Genomic DNA, 22942 nt, shown 5'->3' with positions numbered 1-22942 from the left:
GTGTTGCTGCTGCTGCTGCTGCTGCTGTGTGTCCCTATGGCCTATGAAGCCCGCTCAGGAAGTGTTGTGGCAGCCGGGAGCTGTGAAGAGGAATCATTCCCATCTGCCTCAAGCCATCACATTCTCTGAACGCAGGGACCAAATTAAGATAGGGGACTGTCAAGAACATAAGAAGAGACCTGCTGGATCAGGCCCAAGGCCAGCATCTGTTCTCCCATTGCTCAGCCAGAAGCCCGATGAGCAGCTCACAAAAAGGAACCGACTGCAGCCACACTTTGGCCACTTGCGATTCTTAGTGAATGGTGTTCAGAGGCATACTCTACTGATCCACGGATACTATGACCACTCAGCAGGGAAAATAACCACAGCGCCAGCAACCCAGAAAAATATATCGCCCTCTCGCTGATTTGTTCTCATCCAGGGGGATAACTAGTCTAGTCGCAGCCAAGTATGTGTGCTGCTACTGCTGCTCTGTGTGTATAATAAATGGATAAAAAGCTGATTTGGCTGGCATATTGCACTTGGTGCATTCAGCCACATGCTGGGTAAGTTTGTTGCAAATGTCTGTTTTCACTCTTTCATTTACCTGATTCTCTTACATTAATATACCACCTTTTTCCCCATCATGGGGCTGAAGTTAATGTACATGTTGCCCCATCCAGACAGTGGCCAGGCCCGGATCTTATTTGCTTCAGCAAGGTGGTGGCCTCATATGCCTTCTGACGTAAGCATAGAACTCCACATGCTTACTTGTATTTATTTCCATTTTAGTCCATCCCTACTCCAAGGAGCTCATTGTTCTCCTCCCTGATTTCCCCCTCACAACAGCCCTGTGAGGTAGATTTGTCAGAAAGAATTATCAGGCTAAAGTTGCCTATTGAGTTATATGGTGGATGAGAGGAATTTAAACTTGGGTGTCTCTAGTCCTAGTTCAACTGTCTTTTTTATAGTTTTTATTTGATTTTACAAGTATATAATTATAACCATTACAACCATTCACATCCACATTTACAGATTCCTCTGAATCTCTGGACTTCCTACCTCCCCTCCATGGATCCTATTATTAAACCTTTTCTACTGCATCTTTTCCAACACTCATCATTCCAAACAACAGTCTTAACCACTGTAACAAAATTTGAGCCTAACAAATCTAAGGCAGATTTATGTGTTGAATGCTATATACTTGAGAGAGAAAAATTGTGATGGACAAATGCAATCTGAATTTGTGCAGAGAATTTCTTCTGAGAGTCCTAATTTGAGGAACAGCACTACTGTCCTTGAGGGTTGTCATCTTTTTGTAGACCAGAAGATCTGTGCCATTACAAACAGGGTAGCAGGCATGAAGAAAATTCGTTCTGCTTTGCCTTGAAATTGACTTGGTTTGTACATGACGTTAAGCCAAACCATGGCTTAGCACAAACGCATGTGAGATCCCAGACAGAAGACTACAGTCACTGCACTCTTCACTTGGTTCTGCTGCTGCTCTGCTACCAGGTTTGAATGACATGTTTAGTCAAACCATGGCTTAGCCTAGGTAGTGTGGCAGCAGGAGGACCGAGGGAGAAATGCAACGTCCACTATCTCCTTTCCAGAAACCTGCACACATGCATGCTCACACACTAATCCTTGCTTTGGTTTAGCATTATGTGAGAACTTAATGCCGCACTTCCTGGAGGAGGTAGTGAGACAGAAGGGTATCTAACAACTTCTTCTCAGTACAGATTTTTTTAAAAAAGGAAAAGAAAACCAGCTGCTCTGTTGAAAAAGAAACTCAGACAACACAATAACTTGCGTTGCAGTAGATTAGGAAAAAACTCACAAGATGCAAATACAAATATTCTCACCAAGAATCAGTGTTCATACAGTTTCGATGAAAAAGAATCCCCTTGTCAAAGACATGACATTGTCAGTTAACATTCAGTTTCAGTGATTTCTTAAAGTTTCAATTTACAGGATGTTTTAGAAAGGCCCTAGTGGGACTCACTCCAGAAGTGGTGTTCAAAACAACCTGCCTAGCCTACCAAGCCATTCTTGAGACATTTTCCTTTGCCCACCCATGGAAAGCTAATTCTGTCTAAATACTGCCAATGGAAGTCCCTCCTGCCATATTAGGCAGAATCATGAAATTAATAATCCCTCTCCAGAGATCCAATTCTGGGGATAGAAGAATATAAGGGGAGCCCAGCTGGGTCAGACAAAAGTTCCATGTTGTCAGGTATCCTCTTTCTCACAGTGGACAATCTGGTTCTAGGAAGACCACAATCAGGGCATGAAAATACCAGCCAAGCAACTGGTACTTATGTTATTTGCATTATTTACAGTTAATCCAGTAAACATGAAACAGGCAAAAGTACAAGTATACAAATATTTAAGATTTCTGTTATACACTCAAATAAAGTATAAATTTCATAAAGTTCCTAGCAATATCTTTGGGTTACCTTGAACCTTATTGCACCAGTAAGTTATAAAAGCACTATTCTCTCCCCCCCCAACACACAAATAATCATATGATTGCTTTGCCTCTCTACCTCCTATTATATTTCTGAAGCTCAATTCAGATGAGACTGAGGCACTGTTAGTTCTGCAGACCAGATGGATGGAAGGTTGCCTGCTTTTGCTGGAGTTTCACTTCCTCTGAAGAGGCGGGTACTCAGCTTGTGGGTATTTCTGGATCCATGGCTGTTGCTTGAGGCTCAGGTGGCCTCACAGTAGTTCATACTTATTTATTTATTGTACAGTGGTACCTCGGGTTAAGTACTTAATTCGTTCTGGAGGTCCTTTCTTAACCTGAAACTGTTCTTAACCTGAGGTACCACTTTAGCTAATGGGGCCTCCCGCTGCCGCTGCGTGATTTCTGTTCTCATCCTGAAGCAAAGTTCTTAACCAGAGGTACTATTTCTGGGTTAGCAGAGTCTGTAACCTGAAGCATCTGTAACCCGAAGTACCACTGTATATTCATTAATTCACATCCAGTTCCATGTTCTCCAATCCAATTTCCTGTTGGCTGACATATGCCATTTGAACCACCCCGTGATCTCCAGCTGAAGGGTGGTATACAAATTGAATTAATTAATTAATTGATGGAAACCCAGGAGGCAGGGCTTTGTCTAGGTTTGAAGGGGGGCAGGGGAAAGTGCCTTCTGGTGGGCCCTTCCTTTCAGTGGGCTCTTGCAGCTGTGGCAGCACAGGATGATGCTAGGCCAGGGGCATTGTGGGCAATTCAAAGGGTTGCTAGGTCCAGCCTCCTAGTGCTTTTTGGAATGCTAGGACAAAAATTTTCTAAGGGGAGGCATCAGCAGTGGGCCCTGCCAGGGTGTTGGGTGTGACTGACAACTGCGCATGGAGGGCATCCAAAAGGGAGTTGTATGCAGCGTGATTTTGCTGCAGTTTGAGAAAGCAAGTGCAGGAACTTTGACTCAAGGCAGATTAAAACACTGCAGTGAGCACTATTTAAAAATGCTTCTGTGTGGTGGCAGTCCATACGGAAGTGGTTTACTACGGTGAATACCACATAGTTGAGATAGGCAAGGATTTTTCCTCTATAGCCAGGCCTCTGGCTGCTTAAACAATCTATGGCTTTTAAAATGTATTTGTGGGAGGGGGGTTACTGGTTTTTGTTGGTTATTATAATATTTTGTATTTTCATTTTGTATTTTATGCTATAAACCACCCTGTAATCTTCAAATGAAGTATATAAATTTAATAAAAGTTAAAAGAATAAATTAATCACAGATACTGTACCATATTGTGGGGTAGTACTTAAGAGCGTATGACTAGAACCTGGAAGACTAGGGTTCAAGTTCCCACTCAGGCATGAAGCTCACTGAATCAGGCCTTTAATGTTGTGGCATCAAGACCTTGAGTTTTCTCCCCTTGAATACAAGGTGCTGCCTCTGGGGCTTTTTCAGTGCCTATTGATGACTTTCCACTTTCAACCGGTCTTTTAACCTGAGCTCTTTCCCAGTCTGCCTCTGTATTAGAATTGCTTTAAGCCATTGTTACCGTTTCCTCGCTTGTTGCTTGCTGCCCTGGGCTCAAATTTAATAATCGGCAAATAAATGAAAGTAAGACCCGCACGACAAGGCTTACATTCCGGCATTAGGCTGCAACCCTATCACCCACCTAGTTGCAAATCCCCCTGAACTCAGCCGGGCTTAGCAGACACGGGGCAGAGATGCTAGGGAACAGAAGCAAGACACGCACCACCTCGTTCAAACGTTACTCGCAAGCAGGGTGTGCATTAAAAATGGTCGCTCAACCCTTACAAACCTGACCGCTAAACTAAGCTGGCTTTTTGCAGGGGGATGAACACAGGAGGAAGAATGAAACAAAACCCACCCTTCCTTCCAACCAGGCCCCAGTCAGTCCCGTCCCCCCCGCAAGCAGAGCAGACAAAGGCCCGCCTTCCCCCCCCTGACGGCCCGACCCCTTTGTTTTCGCTTTCGGATCCGGCGGAGGCGCCTCGGCTGCCGAGCGAGCGACATGGCGTCCGCCTGGAGGAGAGCCTCGAGGGCTCGGCCGCTGCAGCGGCGCAGGCGGCGGGGATGAGAGCGGCGGCGGGGCGCTCGGGCGCGGCCAGGTGAGCCACTTCGAAGGAGGCAGGCGAGGACGCGGCGCCCGAGTGTCCGCGGGGGAAGCGAGGCTGGCGGGGTCGGGCTGGGGCTGCGCCTCGGCGGGTCCCCCGCGCAGCCTGGAGCTTCTCGGCGAGGCGGTGGAGGCCGAGGCAAGCCGGGCTCCTCCGCCGACCCTCGCACAGATCGGGCCTGGCAGGCTGGCGAGGAAGGGGAAGGAGGGAAGCAAGTTAGCGAGGGATAGCGGCGCTCATGCGTCGTCTAGCGCCGCCTCGCGGGACGAAACGGGCGCCCATTTAGTGCTCCCACGCAGGACTCGGCTTGAACTCCGTGGGGAGACCCGTTTCCGAAGGAAATGGCAGCTGAAATAAACGGGCTGATCCCCTGAGCTGAAGCCTTAATGATGATGATCCATCCAAATGCTGGTTATTTGTGGCTGCTGGCTTGTGTTTAAAGTCTCTCTGGACTGGATTTTGTATTGTATTCTGTTTTGTGAGCTGCCCTGACCTATAATGAGGGAAGGGCAAGGTGTAAAATCTGTGTAAGAAGCAAAGAAACAGCTCCTCCTAGAAGATTATTTGTTGTTTTTAAGCCCATTGATTTCAGTGGGTTTCAGTGAGCTTAAGTTTGAAAGGCAGAAGTGCTAGTAAGGGCATTGGACCTCACTGCTAGGATGAAGCCACAAGACGGCTCATAAATTTGGTATTAAAGAAGTCTCTTATTCTATTAGCAAGTGTGGCTTAGCTTCTAGGCAAATTCTGGCTGTGCTAGCAATCCAAAAGGAAAAAAAGAAGCCTGGAAACAGTATTGAAAAATGAATCTTAATCAAGTAATAATTGTGCCCAAGCCTTTTGCTTGTTGACAGCCTTCTTCAGGGGTATAAGATTAAGGTTCTGCTGACAACAGAAATTCTAGTCTGGTATTTGCCCATGGGCGGATAATGAGGAAGGAACAGGTCACACACACACAATCCATTTCCCAAACAACCTCATACTGTATGTTCAGATGAAGACGCTTAGAATCATCTGGGCAAACTCTGCCTTATCAGGGTTCAAGCATTCAGACCTCTCTCTGCAACACAGGAAGCTCTGGAGGGCTGTGGGCGCGTGCAGAGATTTGGAGACACGGTTTGCATGTGCTTCCCAAGCCTTCTCCCGCATGTGTTTGCCCAAAATTCCTGAAGAAGGCTAAACAGAAGTTAGCTTGTCATGGTAACCTTAATCTCTGCTGCTGAAGAAGGTTGCCATCAACCAAATGTGTGAGGCGTTTTAATTGTTGATTAATTTAATTGTTTTAATTCAACCAAATGTGTGAGGCATTTTAATTTGTTATTATTTGAAATAAGATGGATTTTTCAGTACAGTACCATGTTTTCTCTCTCTCTCCCCCCCCCCTTTGATTTTGGGGGCTGCCCCCATTTCCCCCTTCGCTGAAAGTTGGGAAGGCATTAAAAATCCGGTGGATGGATAGCTATGCTAAAAACGCCCTGGGAAGGACGTTATTGGTTTTTGTTCATCATGCTACTTACCTATGGACCTGCACTAATGGGAAGACGTCAGTGAATCTTGTATGAATTTTATATTAACTGTGTAGATCCTCTGGCCTTTGTGCCCTATTAGGTCTATGAATCTGTTTTCCTTAAGCCATGGTCATCTTCCCCACACTTAATGTCATATAGGCTGTCAGATGTGGCACAGGCAAAGTTGTCATTGCAAAGGAAAAAATTGAGATGCTTTAAGTGAGCATTGGATTGTTCCTTGGGAAGTGAAGCTTGTATTCAGCATCTTTCCTGCATGGCTGAATTTTTATTTTGTGGGCTGGTTTTAATTCAGGCCATTGTGTGAAGGAAATTATCTCACCTGACATTATGGCCCTGCCCACCTGGCAGAGTGGCCATTGCCTGGATCTGTATCTCTGCTTTATGTGAATGAGCAAACATGGCAGCTACCACCATGCTTAATTTAATCCTAAAAGTCATTACAGAGCATTTTTGAAATACACAGCTTTCTTCGTTCAATCTCTATATTCACAAAATCATAGAATTATAGAGTTGGAAGGGACCACAATTCCTTTTGCCTCAAAGGGCTGTTGGCTTGTCATGTGAAAGGAAGACATGTAGTGCAATTTTAAATGTGTTTACTGTACTCAAAATTGAGGCCCTGTGGTTTCATTGCCACTCACTTCCTGTTACGTCTCTTCTTGTGAAAGGGAAATGGTGATTACTTAAACATTACAGTATTGTCTTTAGATGTGTGAGTTTCACCAGAAACCAGGGTATTTTCCTGATGCTTTCAACCTTATACCAAGCACCTCATGTGAAAGTTTTTAAAAGTAAGCTTGGTGTTTAATTAATTTGATGCCTTCTTAAGTGTAGTCTCAAACAGAGGACAGGACTCATTTTGTAGTAGAAGGGATATCTGTAGAAATAGCTTATGCTAGAAGTGTTGAGATGCAGCTCATCTTGGCTGAAGATATTTGAATGGGGGAAAGTCGATGGAGAGAGAAATCTCCAAAGGCTCCCTGCCTTCTTTCTCTCTGACATCTGAAGCAGAGATTAGACATCTTCCTTTTGTAATATGCTTTTGCAGACATCAAAATATGAGGTGGTGTAGTTTATGCTGCAATTACTAACTTCTCTTAATGTGGGGTCACTCACTGATCAGATTTAAAAAGAAAATGGGACTGGCTGATATAGAGGACAAAGCTTTTGTCAGGGTGCATCCACAAATGATATTTAAAATGGTGTTTACACAATCCAGGGCACTCAGATTATTAGAAAAGTCAGCTAGTAAAAAAAAAAAAAAATGCACAACAGAGAGTCTCCCTTACCATATCTACTAGCATACCAGCAAAGGGCAAAGCAAGTTAAGGGTCAGGCTACAATCATGCAGTAGATATCCCCCCCCCAACTTGGCTTAGTCTCAGATTAGGGAAGGGATTTGCAGTGGCAGGAGGGATTCTGGAACCAAGTCTAGCTGCATTGATGAAAGAATGGAGGAGTGTGGAATTTCTCCCTTCTCACACTTCACAGAAAGAGAGAAAGCATTCCTGCACACACTTGGGTTGTCTAAGGAATCTACACACATGTACAGCTAACTTAAAACTGGACTATGCTTCTAGCCAGGAACAGTTCAGGCGGGGAGAGAGACAAACATTTATTTTGCCCCTTCAGTCTTTCCCAGGAATTGCATGATGGTGTAGCTGCAGTTAACAGGTGTTGCAGCTTGCAGGGGCTTGTCAAGGACATCGCAAGGAACCATACCACTGGCTGTCAGGGAACTGCCATCAGTGCCAGAGGGAGAGAGCAAGCTCCAGAGGGATCCCAGAGAGCGTCCCAGGATTGGGAGAGGCAGCCCATCTTCTGGGGAAGGGAATCAGCTTAGCTCCAGTGGAGAAGGGGGGCAGATGGGGGAATCGGCGAGGTGGTCCCATGACTCCTTGCCGGGGACCAGCAGGGAGAGGAAGAGTCCTCCGCTGCCTACGCCCTCCTTGCGCAGAAGGCTTCCGCGCAGGGAGAGTAGGAGGAGACTGGGCGTCAAAGAACTTCTTTGCTGGAAGAAGTTTAAGAAACGCCCACTGACGGATTCTGCCAGCGATTGAGACAGCCACGGGTGAGTGGCTGTCCGGACAGAAAAGGTTCACTCAGGCAACCCATCCAGGTGTTGGCACAGGCTTACACACGAGCAACCCCTAGAACAGTGTTTCCCAACCTTTTTTGGGCAAAGGCACACTTGTTTCATGAAAAAAATCTCGAGGCACACCACCATGCCAGATGGGGAAAGGTCACTTTTTACTTATGTAAAAAAAAATAAAAAAATAGTAACAGCATAGAAGGTAATGGTTAGGCTAGCATCCCTCTTCCAAATATGCTAGGTTTTTATTTGCAGGGACTGTTCTACATGGGAAAGCATTCAGCACTGTCATTCTCCCATCTGCCATCTGAATTGGTACTATTCTGGGTCAACTTACTCTGCTGCATGTGAAGATGAAAATGGCACCAAGTGTGGGGGAGGGGGCAGAACAGGTTTCAGATACAGGATATTAAGCATACACGTACTTCAGATTGAACTGGTTGCTTGCTTTGCAAGTTTTCATTTCCCAAATGACTGCCTTGGCAAGCGCAATACCTACCAGGCTCAACGCCGGTCTCGCGCTGCCGCTTCCCGCGCTCTCAAGGACCCGGGAGGAGGAAGGCGTGAAGGGAATCCCGAAGGCGCGAAAACCTCGCGCATGCGCAGGCCTTCCGCCTGCGACAGCCCAGTAGGCCGGCCGAAGCGAGTGGCAATGGGATGTGGGAGGGAGCTTGCTCACCGCCCCGCGTGTGCCTATGTGGGGCACGTTACAGCCCCGTGACGTCAGCGCCACGCAGGCAGCCAGGCAGGCAGACGGCGAGAGCCCCGCGCTGGGCGGCCTCTCCTCGCCGCCGCCGCCCTGCCTCTCGCCGTCCGACTCGCCCGCCTCCCTCCCACGGCACACCAGGCAACGTCTCGCGGCACACTAGTGTGCCGCGGAACACCGGTTGGGAAACACTGCCCTAGAACCATTACACTGGCCTACTGTGAAGGCATTTACAAAATGTGTGTCATAAACTAAAGTAAAAGATTACCTGTTTATCATATGGGCTGAATTTAGATGTCATGCTAAGCCATTAACTATGATTAAATAAACCCTGTGCACAAGCTCCATGCCGGTGAATAGAGCACTTCTGTTTTCTCCTTCCTTAAATGAGTAGGATCACAAACCACATCTAAAGCCATGCTTGAGATTTATTTATCGCAAACAAATCAACATTCAGAAGCCAAGAACAAAGCTTAGGGTCAGATCATGGTTTGGAGAGAACTAAATGTGCTGGTTCAAAAGTAACACAAAGGCAGTAACACCATAGTTTGTATTCTCACTTGACTGAATGAGGAGTAAAGCAGGAGAGCTGAGCCTATGAGTGCCGGTATGACATCTCATGTACAGGATCATTTGCTGAACCATAGTTAATGACCTAATATTCTTTCTGAATGTGGATGTGTTTACCTGTTGTCCAATTTCGTTGGTTATTTTTACATGCTGTGTTTCAGCTGTTCCTGAACCCTATGAAGGGAATAGGCACAAGGTTGATTTCCCATTTGACAAAGGAGTACCTGGTTAAGGAAAATCCCAAACTGTATTGTGTGTACAAGAATACTCCAAGCCTGCCAGTAACTTTGCCTCCTGAGAAGTCAGGCTAAAGATGTTACACTGTATTTTAGTGTTAACCGTTCCGCTTGAACAGTGTTTTTATCTGAAAAGAGTTTCATTTGATTGCAGATGCAAGAGTTACGTCAGCAGTAGGGATCACCCAGTAGGATGTGATTTTAAACTATGATGGCACTTTCCATGGGACCACTGCATTTCTGCAAACCTGGTGAGTTAAACCTAGAAAGAATTGAGCTCTTTGGGTCCCTATCACTTCACCTGCTTCTTGTTTGAGCAGCCTTCAGAGGCTCCTGCTTCTTCTTTGCCAAATAAATTTGATTCTCAACTTCTGCCATTTTCCCAATAACAAATCTACTCAGTTGAATCCAGGAGTAGCCAGCAGGGAGGTGAGCTGTTGTGGGCCTGGCCTCTAAGCAGCAGCAGCAGCAGCAGCAGCAGCATCACTGCCTGGTACTAGGGCAGAGCGGGAGAGTAGCAAGGCAACGGCTGTGGAGGTACGCAAATGGAAACAATAAGATGCTTCTGGCAGGGCTCCTGCACAACCCTGACCTCCACCTGCCTCCACACCATTCTGATATTTGGTGGTGATGCTGCCGCCATCGGGTTAGGTCCACCTTTTGGCCCTCCCAATCATGGCTGAAGGTGAGTATTAAGTGAAAACTGTGTAAGGGTAATTTTAACACACGCCCCCTCCAAAACGAGAGAAGGTTGGAGACTTTGCCCCCATATCCTTAGAGTTGCTGTAAGTTTAGACACGGAAAGCAAATCATTGAACTTGCCGACTCTGCAACTGTGGTTGCGCCACACATTTATTCTGCAGATATTGTATAAGCTCTTTCAGGGAACTGTACTTGCGATTTGCTAATACACTAGGCTATAAACAGAAGAAAGAGGATCCTTTAGTGTACTCTCAGAATTCATCAAAAAAGCTGTTTCCCATTGTAAGCAGAAAAGAACTCTGTCTCGTACAGAGCAGAAAGCTTGTTTTACTGCCTGCCTGAATGCCTGTTTTTAAAATTTGAAGATCCTCTTTGTATTCTGAGCTTTGTACTGCCCCTCATTGATCTTAAATGCATCTGCATCCTGTTTGTTTGTGCTCTTCCTGCTTCTAGGATGCGGTTTTAAACTATGATGGAATTTTTCATGGGACCACTACATTTCTACAAATTTGGTGAGTTCAGTCTAGAAATAATTTAATAGTTTAGGCTCCCAACCCTCCTTTCTTGTCTCAGCTACAGGTTCTTTTTCTTTGTCAAATAAATTTGATTATTAACTTCTGCTAATCATAGATGGCTCAGTGAAGACAACTTTCACCAAGACGTGAAAATACATTGAGACTGCCTGAGTCTCTTGACATAAGGGGAAAATGTACTTGTGTTCAGTCACTAAGAGAGATGGAATCACAAAGACAAAATTAAGCATTCAAAAATTCCATTTAGGTCAATGTGATACACCTAAGGAATGTGCAGCCTCATCCTGTGCGTGTTTACTCAGAAGCAAGTTTCACTAAATTTGTGGTTTTTGCTTGAAACCACAAGGAAACACCTGTAACATCACGGTTGTGTCAGGAGTCCTGCAACAATGGCATTCCTGTTTTTGAAAGGCGTTTTAGCCATTCTTTGTCAGTTTTTGGACTTTCTCTTGTTAAAATAATATAAGAGAGACTTAAGTAATTTTACTGCAGTATGAGCTATGTTAGGCAGAAGCATTCTCCATCTGACGAATTAGAGCCAATGACCCTCCCCTCCCGTTTCAGTTAATTATGTTGCAGTCTTTCAGATGAGTGGCATAATAAGGTGGTTGCACCTCTTTTTTGGAGGTGTATTTTTTTATTTTAATGCAACTACTTTCACAGCTGAACTGCCCAGCTAGTTTCCCTGCTCATTTTTGTATGTAGTTGTAGTATAAACTTAAATGGCGCCTTCAGCTGTATGCACAGTTCTCCTCTTTAAGCAAACACAACACAGCTTTGTGGGATGGTGGCCTCAGCCCCTGAGGTGACACAGCACTTATTGCCCTTTGATTCTGCAGACTGGCAGAATTAACACTGCTGTTAAAGGTGTACTTCAGATTGAGATCCACTGCAGTACTGATAGTATAAAGGTAAAAAGTCCCATCTGAATAGATCTGCAGTCCTGCTTCTGGTTCACATAGTCCCCTTAGCCAATGCTGTTTACACGTGTTTATGATGTTTCTTTTTGAAAAAAGAATGAGGAAAAGGAAGGGCATGCTCAAATCAGGCTTTAACATGTATTGCACCGGATCTTTGTTTTTTGGTGATTTGTGTACCATTTCCAAAAAATACTGCTTGGAGGATCAATACATTATTTAATACATATCAACAAATGGAGAACTGGTATGAAAATATCCTATAAATTAAATGTGATATGTGCCGTCCTACAGATAATAAACAGGAAACTTTGTATATAGAGATACTATAGTATGAAATGGAGGTCATTTCACTGAAGTGCTACCCATAGTTATTTACACCCTGTCAGACTGAAATTCCTCTTCCCCACACTGTTTGACCATCCTTTGAGTATCTCATCCATTGTAACCCCTTTCAGCCACTTTCTCAAAAGCAGCACATCTACCCTGTTTTAAAGCATTGATGACAGACAGAGATAATTCTTCAAAATCTAGGGTTGTTGGTTCATATGCTTAAATAGAAACAGTAAAATGGGTAAGGCAAAGCAGCTTTTGGCGAAGGACCCTAACAACCATCTGGCAGCATGAAACTAAATAAAAGGAGCAGAAAGGCCAATATTTAGCAAGTCTTCTGTTACAAGTGTGATGTTGGGGAAGGAGAAAGGCCACCACCTTTTAAGGGTTCTGACTTAACACTAGCAACTCATAGATATGTATGAAGAAGAAGAGGAAGAGTTTGGACTTGATATCCCGCCTTTCACTCCCCTTAAGGAGTCTCAAAGCAGCTAACAATCTCCTCTCCCTTCCTCCCTCACAACAAACCCTCTTGTGAGGTGAGTGGGGCTGAGAGACTTCAGAGAAGTGTGACTGGCCCAAGGTCACCCAGCAGCTGCATGTGGAGGAGCAGGGAAGTGAACCCAGTTTGCCAGATTATGAGTCCACCCCTCTTAACCACTACACCACACTGGGTGTATACTTTTCACCCTATCTGAGCAGATGCTGTGCATGTTCTCACCCCAACCAGCTATGGGGGTCCCCATGCAGAACCTATAGTACTTCTTTGTGGGTGGGATCTGTCTGCTCTGATTGCAACAACAACCACCTCCCCATGGTCCACACAAACAGAAATTTGAACCTGCAGAATAAATTATGCTAATTTACATTGTACTTATGGCATGATTTATATTGATAGCTGAATATACAGAAACTTGAAATACTTTGGACACAATTAGAGATGTAAAAACTAGAAAGGAGAAAGATTGAAATGTGGGGTTGGAAGGAGATGGGGTATAGATTGCTTAGAACTAAGAGCCATAGAGGAGGAGAGGGGGAATAGAGGTGACTAGCCCTGCCCAAGATCGCCCTGACTTAACACACATTTTCAAACTTCTCCAAAAGTCCACTTCCACCTCCATTTGGAGAGATAGCAACAAATATTGTCTTTTGAGTTCTTTTCCCAGGAAGTACATTCCACTCGGCATACAAACAGTGTTATGTATGTTTTCTGCATTGAACAGATTTTATCCCCCCCTCATGTATATATTGTTTTAATTTATAGTGTACATCGGTGCTCTGATTTCTGCTCTGTGCAATTTAATTGGTAAGTATTTTCAAAGTACTTAACATTTGCTGCCAGGTTCACATTGTATTTTGTTGGGAATGAGCAGCAAGATACACAGCTATTTCATCATGTATGATCGATAAACTTTGTACATTCTATTTTGCCCCACAAGAAACATCTGCTGAACTCAAGTTGAAAATGAAGGCAGAGGATTTTGAGTACATTTTAACATGGGAAGCTGGAAATAACACAGGGACAGCCACATGCTACAATGTGATGTATAAAGAGAGAAGGTACCTATGCTTTTCCTAAAATATATTCCCACGTTCTGTAAATTATTACGAATGACTGATATTTGGTACAAGATCATTATTGGTTTGGATGTTTCTAGTTAAGGTCCTGTCATATGAAGAACAGAAACCAAGAGTTCTCTGGCAGCTTAAAGACTTAACAGATTTGATATGGCATATGATTTTGCAGACTGTGTTCCACTTTATCAGAGGCATGAACTATTATCCTTAGAAGATATCTATACACATGGCTATAGAGGGGGAAACCTGCACATGTGGGGTCACATGATCATTAAGTGCAATACGTGCTAAGTCAAGCCAAACTTTGATGGATGCAAATTAACAGCGATAATGGGGGGGGGGGGTGCTAACAAGAATAAGAGTGCAATCCGGACCCCAGTGGGATGGCAGTGGGGCTTGGCAGAGTGACAAAGCCACACCACATCCAGAGTCCCATTGATTTCACCAGCTAGGGTGGAAGGTGGGGTCAGGGGCAGGAAAATTGTGTTTTGTTGCTGTGACAACTCCAGTTTGGAACAACAGGTGGGGCTGGATTGGGCCTGTTTCCACATCTGACTGGTAGCTGGGCTGGCATTTGATGCCTCTGGTAAAGTGGATTCTCAGTCATGAAAATTTATCCCATAGTAATTTACTTAGTTTCCTAAATGTTACAAGACTCTTTGTTGGTCTTGCTGCAATAGACCTGCAGTGCTATCCTTTCTACATCTTCTCAGAAGTCAGTCTCATTGCAATGAGAGTCCCAAGCAAGTGGGCATCTGACTGCAGTCTTAATACAGCAGTCATGAAATGGTCAGCATGGAAACAAAATAGAAAAGATTCAGAACCAGACATTCACATGAGGCTGCACTAACTGTTATTTAGGTATCAAGCTGTGCTGAGGCCTCATAGGAGAACAGCCATTTCAGGTTTGTGTTTCCTATTGATGCAGCTATAATAACCAGCTGTGACTCAAGTCTGCCTCATAGTTCTCAGGAAGGTAAGAGAGATGAGACCTGGACTTGGGTGAGGTGACAGCATTTAGCCATTAGGAAGCAAACACCCCTCTGTTTGGTCAATTAACAAAGTACATTATCTGATTTGCACATAAACTAACATAAGGGAAGAGTCGCAGGCTGATCTTCCTACAGAGTTCCTCACAGGAGACAGATAACAATAAATTAATCCTCCAATATGCTTCTCTCCCCTTTGAAAGCTCAGTTTGTCCTTGGCTATCAAAATCAGCGGGAAGAAACCAGGTGCATGATTCTTCTTTCAGTAAGTCCAAGTAAGTAAGGCATATTTTAGTAGTCAGTACTCATACGTATATGTTTGTCCTTGTGACGTTTCCCAATCAGGGCAAACTTGGGGGCAAATTCCCAGGGGAAATCTAACATGTTTCTGAATGGAAGCACAAGTAATTGAATTCTAGGAGCAATTGGTAGCTGGTCCTGGAAAAGAAATTATGTTTGGGGGTTGCTCTCCCCTGGGAACTTGCTTCAGACAGACACCCTCTCTTCTCCTTCTTGCCAGGTCCCAGCAAAATGAGGCTCCAGTATCTGGGGAGCTGGCCATTTGTCCAGCTGGTGCATGGTCCAAAAGTGGCAAAGACCGGTAAGCACTCAAAGGCAAGCAGATGTTGAGATCCAAGGCAATATGGTAGGAACTGGGCACAGTCCTCACACAAGATGAGATGCAGCGGCTGAGACGCAGACTCCAAGGCTAGGGTAAGGGCAGGAAACCTGAGGCCCTCCACATCTTGCTCAACTCAAACACCCATCATTCTCTACCATCTGCTGTGTGGGCTTGGGCTGGTGAGCATGTGGAGGGCCCCAGGTTCTTCAGCCCTTGGCTATGCCTTAATGTGGCCTGGTACACAAGGGTTGGCTTTGGGTCCAGCTGACAATACTCAGGAAGTACTGCAGCCTAGAGGACTAACTTGAACTACAGTGTTCAGTCTTGGCTGGAGCCCAAGTCCGAGTGGTGCAGCTTGAGAAAAATATACACCTCTGTTTTCCTCTATTGGCCTGCCGGTCAATTTAATCAGGCCCCTGTGGGCAGTTTATTTCCTGGGGTAAAATCCTTTAAAAAGGTCAACAACTTCAATCCTAAAAAAGGGGCAACAACTTTGGGTCGGCCGTCACAGCCCTTCACTTCATCAAATCTGGCCCTCTTTGAAAAAAGTTTGGACACCACTGCCCTATCCCCTGTAAAGAAGAGATGGTCTTGGGATGTTTGTGGCAAAGAAACACAGGATGGAAATGAGAAAGGCAACCGTTAGTAGGAACTGAGCAAGAAAGAGCAGAGGGAAGGAGCTACTTGGTTCTGGAGATAGACAAGACCTTTGTATTGGCTGGGGAGATGCATCCATAAACTGGATAAATATTGAGTCATCTGCACGCTAAGAGAGGAATTGCCCCTCCTGCACTGCCTTCCCACAGACCTAAAAGCCATCTCTCTCACTCTGCCCACCCACAAATACAGCCCTCTGCCCTTTTCTCATCACTGGAGGTGGCAGTAGAGGAGTCCAAAGGAAGCATTTGTGAGTCGAGCACCCTCCACCCGCATAGAATTATAATAAGACACACAGACACATTATTTTAGGTTAATGGGCAAAATTAGGCCACAACTTTTATTGGTTACAGCATGTGAGTAGTATTGGCTTAGGCATTGGATTAAACAGCAATACACGACTCCACCCCACACAGCCGGGAGTCATAACAGGGTTAACAACCAATGGGAGGAGCTTGTTGATGCAAATACAACTGGAAGCTCCCCCATGACGTCACCAAGGTACCACAGTATTTGAAAAGCCACCAAATGTACATTTGCACTGACATCCTTCTCACAGAATGGGACACTTCATATCAAATTAGGGAATGAGGGTGAGTAAATATATGCTTGATCTCACTCCGGCATTCTGGACAACTTTCATGTGACGCTTTTGAATTTCTGCTTTATATCCAGTTGGGAAGTACTGATTGGCTCCTCCTTGTTTCCATTTACAGTTATCCCAGACCGAATATGAAGATTGTCGCAGAGTGTTCCAATATCACACGTTCATTCTGTAACTTGACAAAAGAGTTCACAGATCCCTGCAAGGCATACATAATTGTAGTGGATCAGGTCACAGAAAGTGGAGTACATTATTCAGCTATTCAGTTCAGTCCATATGCTGACAGTAAGTAATTTGCTCCTTATTTATGTTTGAAGCACGTACCTTATGCTTCCTATAAGTCCTTGTCAACCACGCAGGTTTCACACTGGCCAAGGCAGAAGGTAGAGGCCAGTTGTCAACCCCCACTAGGTCAGCTCCCAGCAGGCTCCAAAGCTGTCAGTGCCCTGCCCCACGTGCGGAGGGAACGCACTACCACTGGCACCATGGGAGAGGGAGGTACCATCATGGCTGCCCCCCCGGACACGTGCCATGCACCCTCCCACTGCGAGCAGTGCGCCACGCCCCTGGGACGTGTGCCAGCCCCGCCTCCACCTGCTCACCGCCCCCCGGTGCCAGAGCATGCAGAGCCCTGGCACCAGCAACCTGATGCAATTCTAGCCCCCCAAACCCCCAAGACTCGCTCCTTCTTCAGTGTATTATTTTCAGTTATTTAGATCATTATTCTTTAAGTGCCAAGAGGTCCCGAGATCCTGACAAGCTTTATCTCCAGCTCTCTATGGGCATCCTCTTGCTTTTCAATGGAATGAATGGCAATAGTGTGACACCCCACTAAGATCAGAACACAGGACTAGGTGCCGTATTCAGAGCAGGCTTTCGGGAGCAGAAATGAGGATCAAAGAAGGCTGAAGGCCAACAAGCTAAGAGGCTTAAAGTTCGGTTTGGGGAAATTTATAATCAATAGAAGCCCCGTCGTACCTATTTAGCCTTCACTCTGAAAGAAGCATACCTGGGAGAAAGTTGTATCATTTCATTTGAGATCTTATGTCCAAGTTAGTAGTGCATTGGATTGTAATTTCATTAATTTCTCTAGAGCAGAGCTTCCCAATCACATTGATTCCTTCTTTTCTTCCTTTCTTTGTTCAACAGCATGCCTAACACCACCCCAGTTTGAGATTTCTGCTTGTCCAAGCTGCGCAAACGTGACAGTGAAACTTTCAGCCTCGTTACTTCATGTATACCAAGAGCTTGATTATACGGTCACAGTGATAAGAGACAATGTCAAAGAAAAGGTCGGTTGCTTATGATTAAAAGGGAAATGGTAGACAGTATCAAAATTAGTTCACTTCATCTGTAAGAAAGCTGCTATTTCTGTTTCTAGTTCAGGTATATCCAAACTTAATGGTTCTGCTTCCTGATCCATAGCCCTGCCTATCCTCCAAGGCAGGCCTAGAGTTCCTGTCTGGGTGGGTTTCACCCATTCACTTCAATGGAGAGGGCAGCTCCCCATGTTTTGCCCTTTCTGTGACTGTTGACATTCAGATAGACCAGAAGGGCTGTATATATTGTTGGAGTCCCAGCAGGAATTGCTGGATTGAGATGTTTTGGATTAATAGGGTAGACCACTTCCCATGCCAGTACTTGAGGATTGGGCATAGCAGCAGCTAAACCAGCAGAGTCCAAAGGCCGGAGGCTACGTTGGTATTGCTGTGCCTTTGCATTGTTGCTGCAAGAAGAATTGGCAAGGCAAATATTTAGCAGATGAACAGAAATGATAATGTTACTTATATATAGCTTTTTGTGTTTCCAGAGCACTTTAGGGAACATTTTCATAGGTATCCTTTCAATAGCCCATGACATAGGCTAGTGTAATTATCCCCACATTCAATTGTCAGTCTTTTTCTTCTTCTTTTCTAGCGTGTTATCAATACAACGAGACAAGAGAGTTTCCACACTGTCATTGGAGATTTGAGTTTCAATACAAATTATTGTATTGCTGTTGATGTGAGAACAAGTCTAAATAATCAGTGCGCTCCGTCTGTCCCCAAATGCCTTATACTCAGCTCCAGTAATATATCAGGTATAATGAATTAAGGGGTGGGGAGGGGGTGCAGAGAATTAATTTAAAATTATTATTTTCTTAATTAAAAAAAACCTAATAATAGATTATTGATTTTAGTATTTCAAGTAATGGTTTTTTTAAAAAAAATTATTATGAATTTTGGTAATCTAGTGCTCTGTGTGCCCAATAAAACCAGAGTATTTCACAATAGCCCCCATATTCACTTTTCTTTAATCACCTTCTTTTTATCTTACAGGTCATATTATATTACCAGCGCTGTTGGGCATATTAATATCGTTGGCAGTACTACTCATTCAATTTGTCCTGTATAAAACCGGTGTTATTTGCTTGAGATGGAGGAAATGGCCAAGCGTCTTGGTATGTACCCTTCAGACGGATTCTTTTTTTAAGATAAATAGCTTAATAAACTCTACTGTATGTATGTATGTATATAGAATTTTATTTATTTTCTATCTTCTTTTCATGAAACATTCATTGTTGAAAAGACCTAAGGGTCAGTCCCAGGGTCAATGCCAGTTTCATAGGGTCAGGTGATATGAGAGTTTGCCCTCTCTGCCTGGAGAGCTGCTGTCAGTGATGGACAAATAATCTGACCAGTTTCTCTATCCTGTTAACACTTGATCCTCACTGCGAGACGTGAGGTAACAGGGAACCAGGCAGAGGGCCTTCTTGGTGGCGGCGCACGCCCTGTGGAATGGCCTCCCATCAGATGTCAAGAAAATAAACAACTACTGTGTCTGACCTTTAGAAGACATCTGAAGGCAGACCTGTTTAGGGAAGTTTTTAATGTTTGATGTTTTATTGTGTTTGAATATTCTGTTGTTGTTGTTGTTGTTGTTGTTGTTGTTGTTGTTGATAGGACTTGTAATCAACAGCACCACAACATTTACATTTAGCCTTGTGTCCTGGGTATCTGGCCTCAAGACCATAAAAAGCTGGAATAAATAAGTGAAGAAAGAACCAGACTGTTCAGGGCTTTTTCAACAAAACCCCCTTTATTGAAAATGGAAGCAAATTCCAATGAAAGCCAAAAGATTCTTACATCTGTCGAGGGTTTCAGGATTAAGGCCAAAATATTGACATCCAATTAACATTTATTAATATTAATATTCAACTATGTATCACACCCCTATCTTTTTTGAAGGCATCTATTTTATTTTTCCCATCTGTAAATTTCAAAATTGTTTTTCTTTTCAGAGCATCACACCAAAATTAGACTATTCCCTTTTTAAATCAGAACCGGAAGAAGTGCACACCGTCCAGGTCACCCAACAAAGTAAAAAAAAAGTATGTGGATACGATTCCGATGAAGAGGACAGTGAAAGCGTTGCTGGAAATGATGATTTATATACTGCACGTGGTTTTTTGGGGCAGACTTCAAAGTCCTGCTCGCAGGAGGACAGCGCAGAGCCACCGTCCCTAGACTGCTCATCCACTACAAGTACAATAGCTGACCCCCAGGATGATGAAACAGAAAAGCTTCTGCTCATCGGCTGCTCATCTGCTCCAAGTGAAATGCCTAAACCTGTAGATGCTGAAGCAGAAAACCTTCAGAATGATATTAGCAAAGAAGAAAGCCCAACAATTCAAATATTTCATCCTTCTCCTGAAGTGGACTCCCCTAATGAGCCAGACCTGGAGTGCAGCAGCTGTTCCAACGTAAACTTAAATACTGTGGTGCTAGGAATATCTGGCAAAAATATGGACATTCCTTCAACATTAAGCCCTTTCGAAGAGGATGCAGCAGACTCGAAAGAGTTGTGTATTTCTGATGCATTTGAACTGAAACATTTCACTGATGCGCTAGAAATGCAGAACTCTGACATTCCTAACCTCTCTTGTTCCTGGCAAAATTCTAATGGGTCTGGAGAAAGTGAGTCATCGGATTCAGAATCGGACTGTGTTGGTGAATACATGAGCAGATGAATCAATGAATGCTCAAGTTAGCATTTTTCAGCTTCCAGTAAAACAATGTATTCCCATGTCATGGGACTGGGTGGGATCTGCTGTCTAATGCTATCATTATTGTACAAGTACATATGAAAATGCAGCGCTGTTGTTAATTTCTGTAGCATTAATATGGTATGCTCTTCATTGGTTTTTGGCAATCCCATGGACTAATTGTCTTCCAAAATAACAGCGACCTTGCCTGTCTTGAGGATGAATTTCTCTTGTTACAATGATCAACCATTGCGCTTGATCATCAAGTGTTCTTAGGCATGATACAACACTTTGCTGGTAATTGTTCCAGAATGGTTCTCCTGTTTTCCTGCCAGTGATCTTTTAGACCCCCACGGTTCATAGCCCTTTATCTATACCTCAGTTTATTTTGTGAACCGGAATGTTTACTGCCATCACATTTAATATCTGTCAACTCACACTTGGACATGCACTTCAGTTGTCCTTTTTCACTGGTCCTATTTGTACCTATGTCTGTTTTTCTTTATGAGGATGAAGTAACTCTCACCCTTCCTTATATTATTGGCAAGCTTTAAACCGGTTCTGTGTGATCCTTTGCTTGACAAGGGCTCCAGCGATGTGGTTAGAAAGGAGGCAAAAAGGTATACTATTGTCCTTGAACTCTTCCTGCCTGTCGTAGTGGGATAATCTTTTATCAGTTTCTCATTCTAGAGAATCTGATTGTAGCAATGGTTTGGAATGGATGTTGCCATCTTCGTAACACCCTTGAGTTGCATGAAGTTTAAAACCATTTAATGTGAAGACATTTCCCTCAACATTCCTGTAATCAAGACTACGGCCCTCTTCGTACTGTGCAAGATCATCATGTTGAACACAGAAATAACGGCTGATGGATGATGAATGTACTGGGCCCCTGCTATAACCTTGTTGGGTCTAAAAAGCTTGTTGCAGCTACTCTGTGCAGGGGGAGAGGGATTTTGAGCAGAGATGTGTTTAATCACCATTTGTCTGCTCCACATTGTCCCTGAAGTGGGCAGTAGCCACTGGCCTTATTTCTGGTCAGGCAACTTCTGTATAGCTTAGTGGTAGGCTCACGAATGCGAGCCTTTAGTGTGATCAACCCAGTCCTACTCTGCCAAGAGAGATTCAGTGAGTGCCTTCTGTGCCAACTTTTAAACGCCTGATGAAAATGTTTCTATTCCACCTGGCCTGTGCAGGCAATTGAAGAGTATATCCCCCACAATGCTGTACTGACGGTTGTTTTTAATTATTTTTGCCTTAACTTCGTTTTACCTTTTTTATTGTTTTACTGTATGGGGTTTTTTTATATTGTTGTAAACTGCTGTGATTTTTTAAATAATACAATGGTATATAAATCATTTTTATAAATAAATAAGGCAAGAAGGCATGGAGTGAATAGCCATGCCATACACAGTTAGAGCAAAACAAATGTAACTTTTGCTCAATGGATTTGTATAGCAGCTCTCTAAACAGTTACTGTAAAGATGTTCCATGCAGAGGCACAGGAAGGGCTTATTTTAAAACAGCTTGAACATTAACCATTACAGGAAATGAAAACAACATGGGGGAAAGCATCCAGCTAAACCTGGCCTAAACTATGCCAGTGTTTGGCAACTTCTGTTCCTGGAGTCTGGATGCATAGCAGCCTGTTAGCATTTTTCTTCATTTTAGCATTCTTTGCAAGCTTTATTTGCACGCGTTATTTTAAATGTATCCTCCCAACATTTTGGGCAGTCAGAAAGGCAGGAGACTTCTTTTTCGGTTTCTCTTTTGTGTAATTTCTTGGGACTTCTCCTACAATAGTGTTTAGGTTTTATTTTCCTCTTAGATGTCAGGTTCTTGGACTGAACAGTGGACTTTTCTGTGATCTTCTGATCCTCCTTGTCAGAACAAACTAAAACTCTTTAACAACCCCAAACAGGACACAAAATGGTTTAAACAGTTTCATTCCTTCACAGTGGGAAAGAGGACCACCCTTCCTTGCAATGTTCTGTGTGATTTCTGAGCATTCTGAGAACAATTGCCTGCTTCATGGGAGCAGACCTGCTGTCCAGTACTTGAAAGAGCAGGTTGAAGTTCTTGCCATAACTGGACTAAGGAAAAATAATGCCAGAATATTTTCTTACCCAGCGGAAGTTCTTGCAGTTACCTCAGTATTATATGTATTTTCTCTGTACCTATTTTAAAGAATTAATAATTTTGTATGTCTTTAAGTATCATAACTGTACTCACTTTGCACATAAGTTTTACTAAAGTAATCTGAAATTA

General features: G+C 43.8%; 1 protein-coding gene across 4 annotated transcripts; it reads left to right on the top strand.

The window, feature by feature from the left end:
• The first annotated feature begins 4434 nt into the window (after positions 1-4434).
• On the top strand, positions 4435-22942 carry LOC309531169 (interferon alpha/beta receptor 2-like). 4 transcript variants are annotated; one of them, XM_082220512.1, is made up of 12 exons: positions 4435-4579; positions 9870-9966; positions 10871-10929; positions 13465-13506; positions 13640-13760; positions 14971-15042; positions 15288-15368; positions 16763-16935; positions 17800-17942; positions 18568-18730; positions 18969-19090; positions 19931-22942. In XM_082220512.1, exons 3-12 carry the CDS (start codon positions 10887-10889, stop codon positions 20657-20659), a joined length of 1689 nt encoding a protein of 562 aa, XP_082076638.1. In that variant the 5' UTR covers positions 4435-4579; positions 9870-9966; positions 10871-10886; the 3' UTR covers positions 20660-22942. The 4 variants fall into 4 exon arrangements, with proteins under 4 accessions (XP_082076638.1, XP_082076639.1, XP_082076636.1 ...); XM_082220513.1 differs by lacking the exon at positions 4435-4579 and adding an exon at positions 5967-6902; XM_082220510.1 differs by lacking the exon at positions 4435-4579 and adding an exon at positions 9109-9135.

The sequence above is a fragment of the Podarcis vaucheri genome (assembly GCF_965113315.1).
Source record: "Podarcis vaucheri genome assembly, chromosome: 4".
Lineage (NCBI taxonomy): Eukaryota > Metazoa > Chordata > Lepidosauria > Squamata > Lacertidae > Podarcis > Podarcis vaucheri.
This window is presented reverse-complemented; position numbering and strand designations above follow the sequence as displayed.

Coding starts and splice junctions, on each gene's coding strand:
- LOC309531169 (XM_082220512.1), top strand. CDS start 10,887: ATGATGGAATTTTTCATGGGACCACTACATTTCTACAAATTTG. Junction 13,761..14,970: donor GTGATGTATAAAGAGAGAAG/GTACCTATGCTT, acceptor CCCCTTTGAAAG/CTCAGTTTGTCCTTGGCTAT. Junction 19,091..19,930: donor GGAAATGGCCAAGCGTCTTG/GTATGTACCCTT, acceptor TTTTCTTTTCAG/AGCATCACACCAAAATTAGA.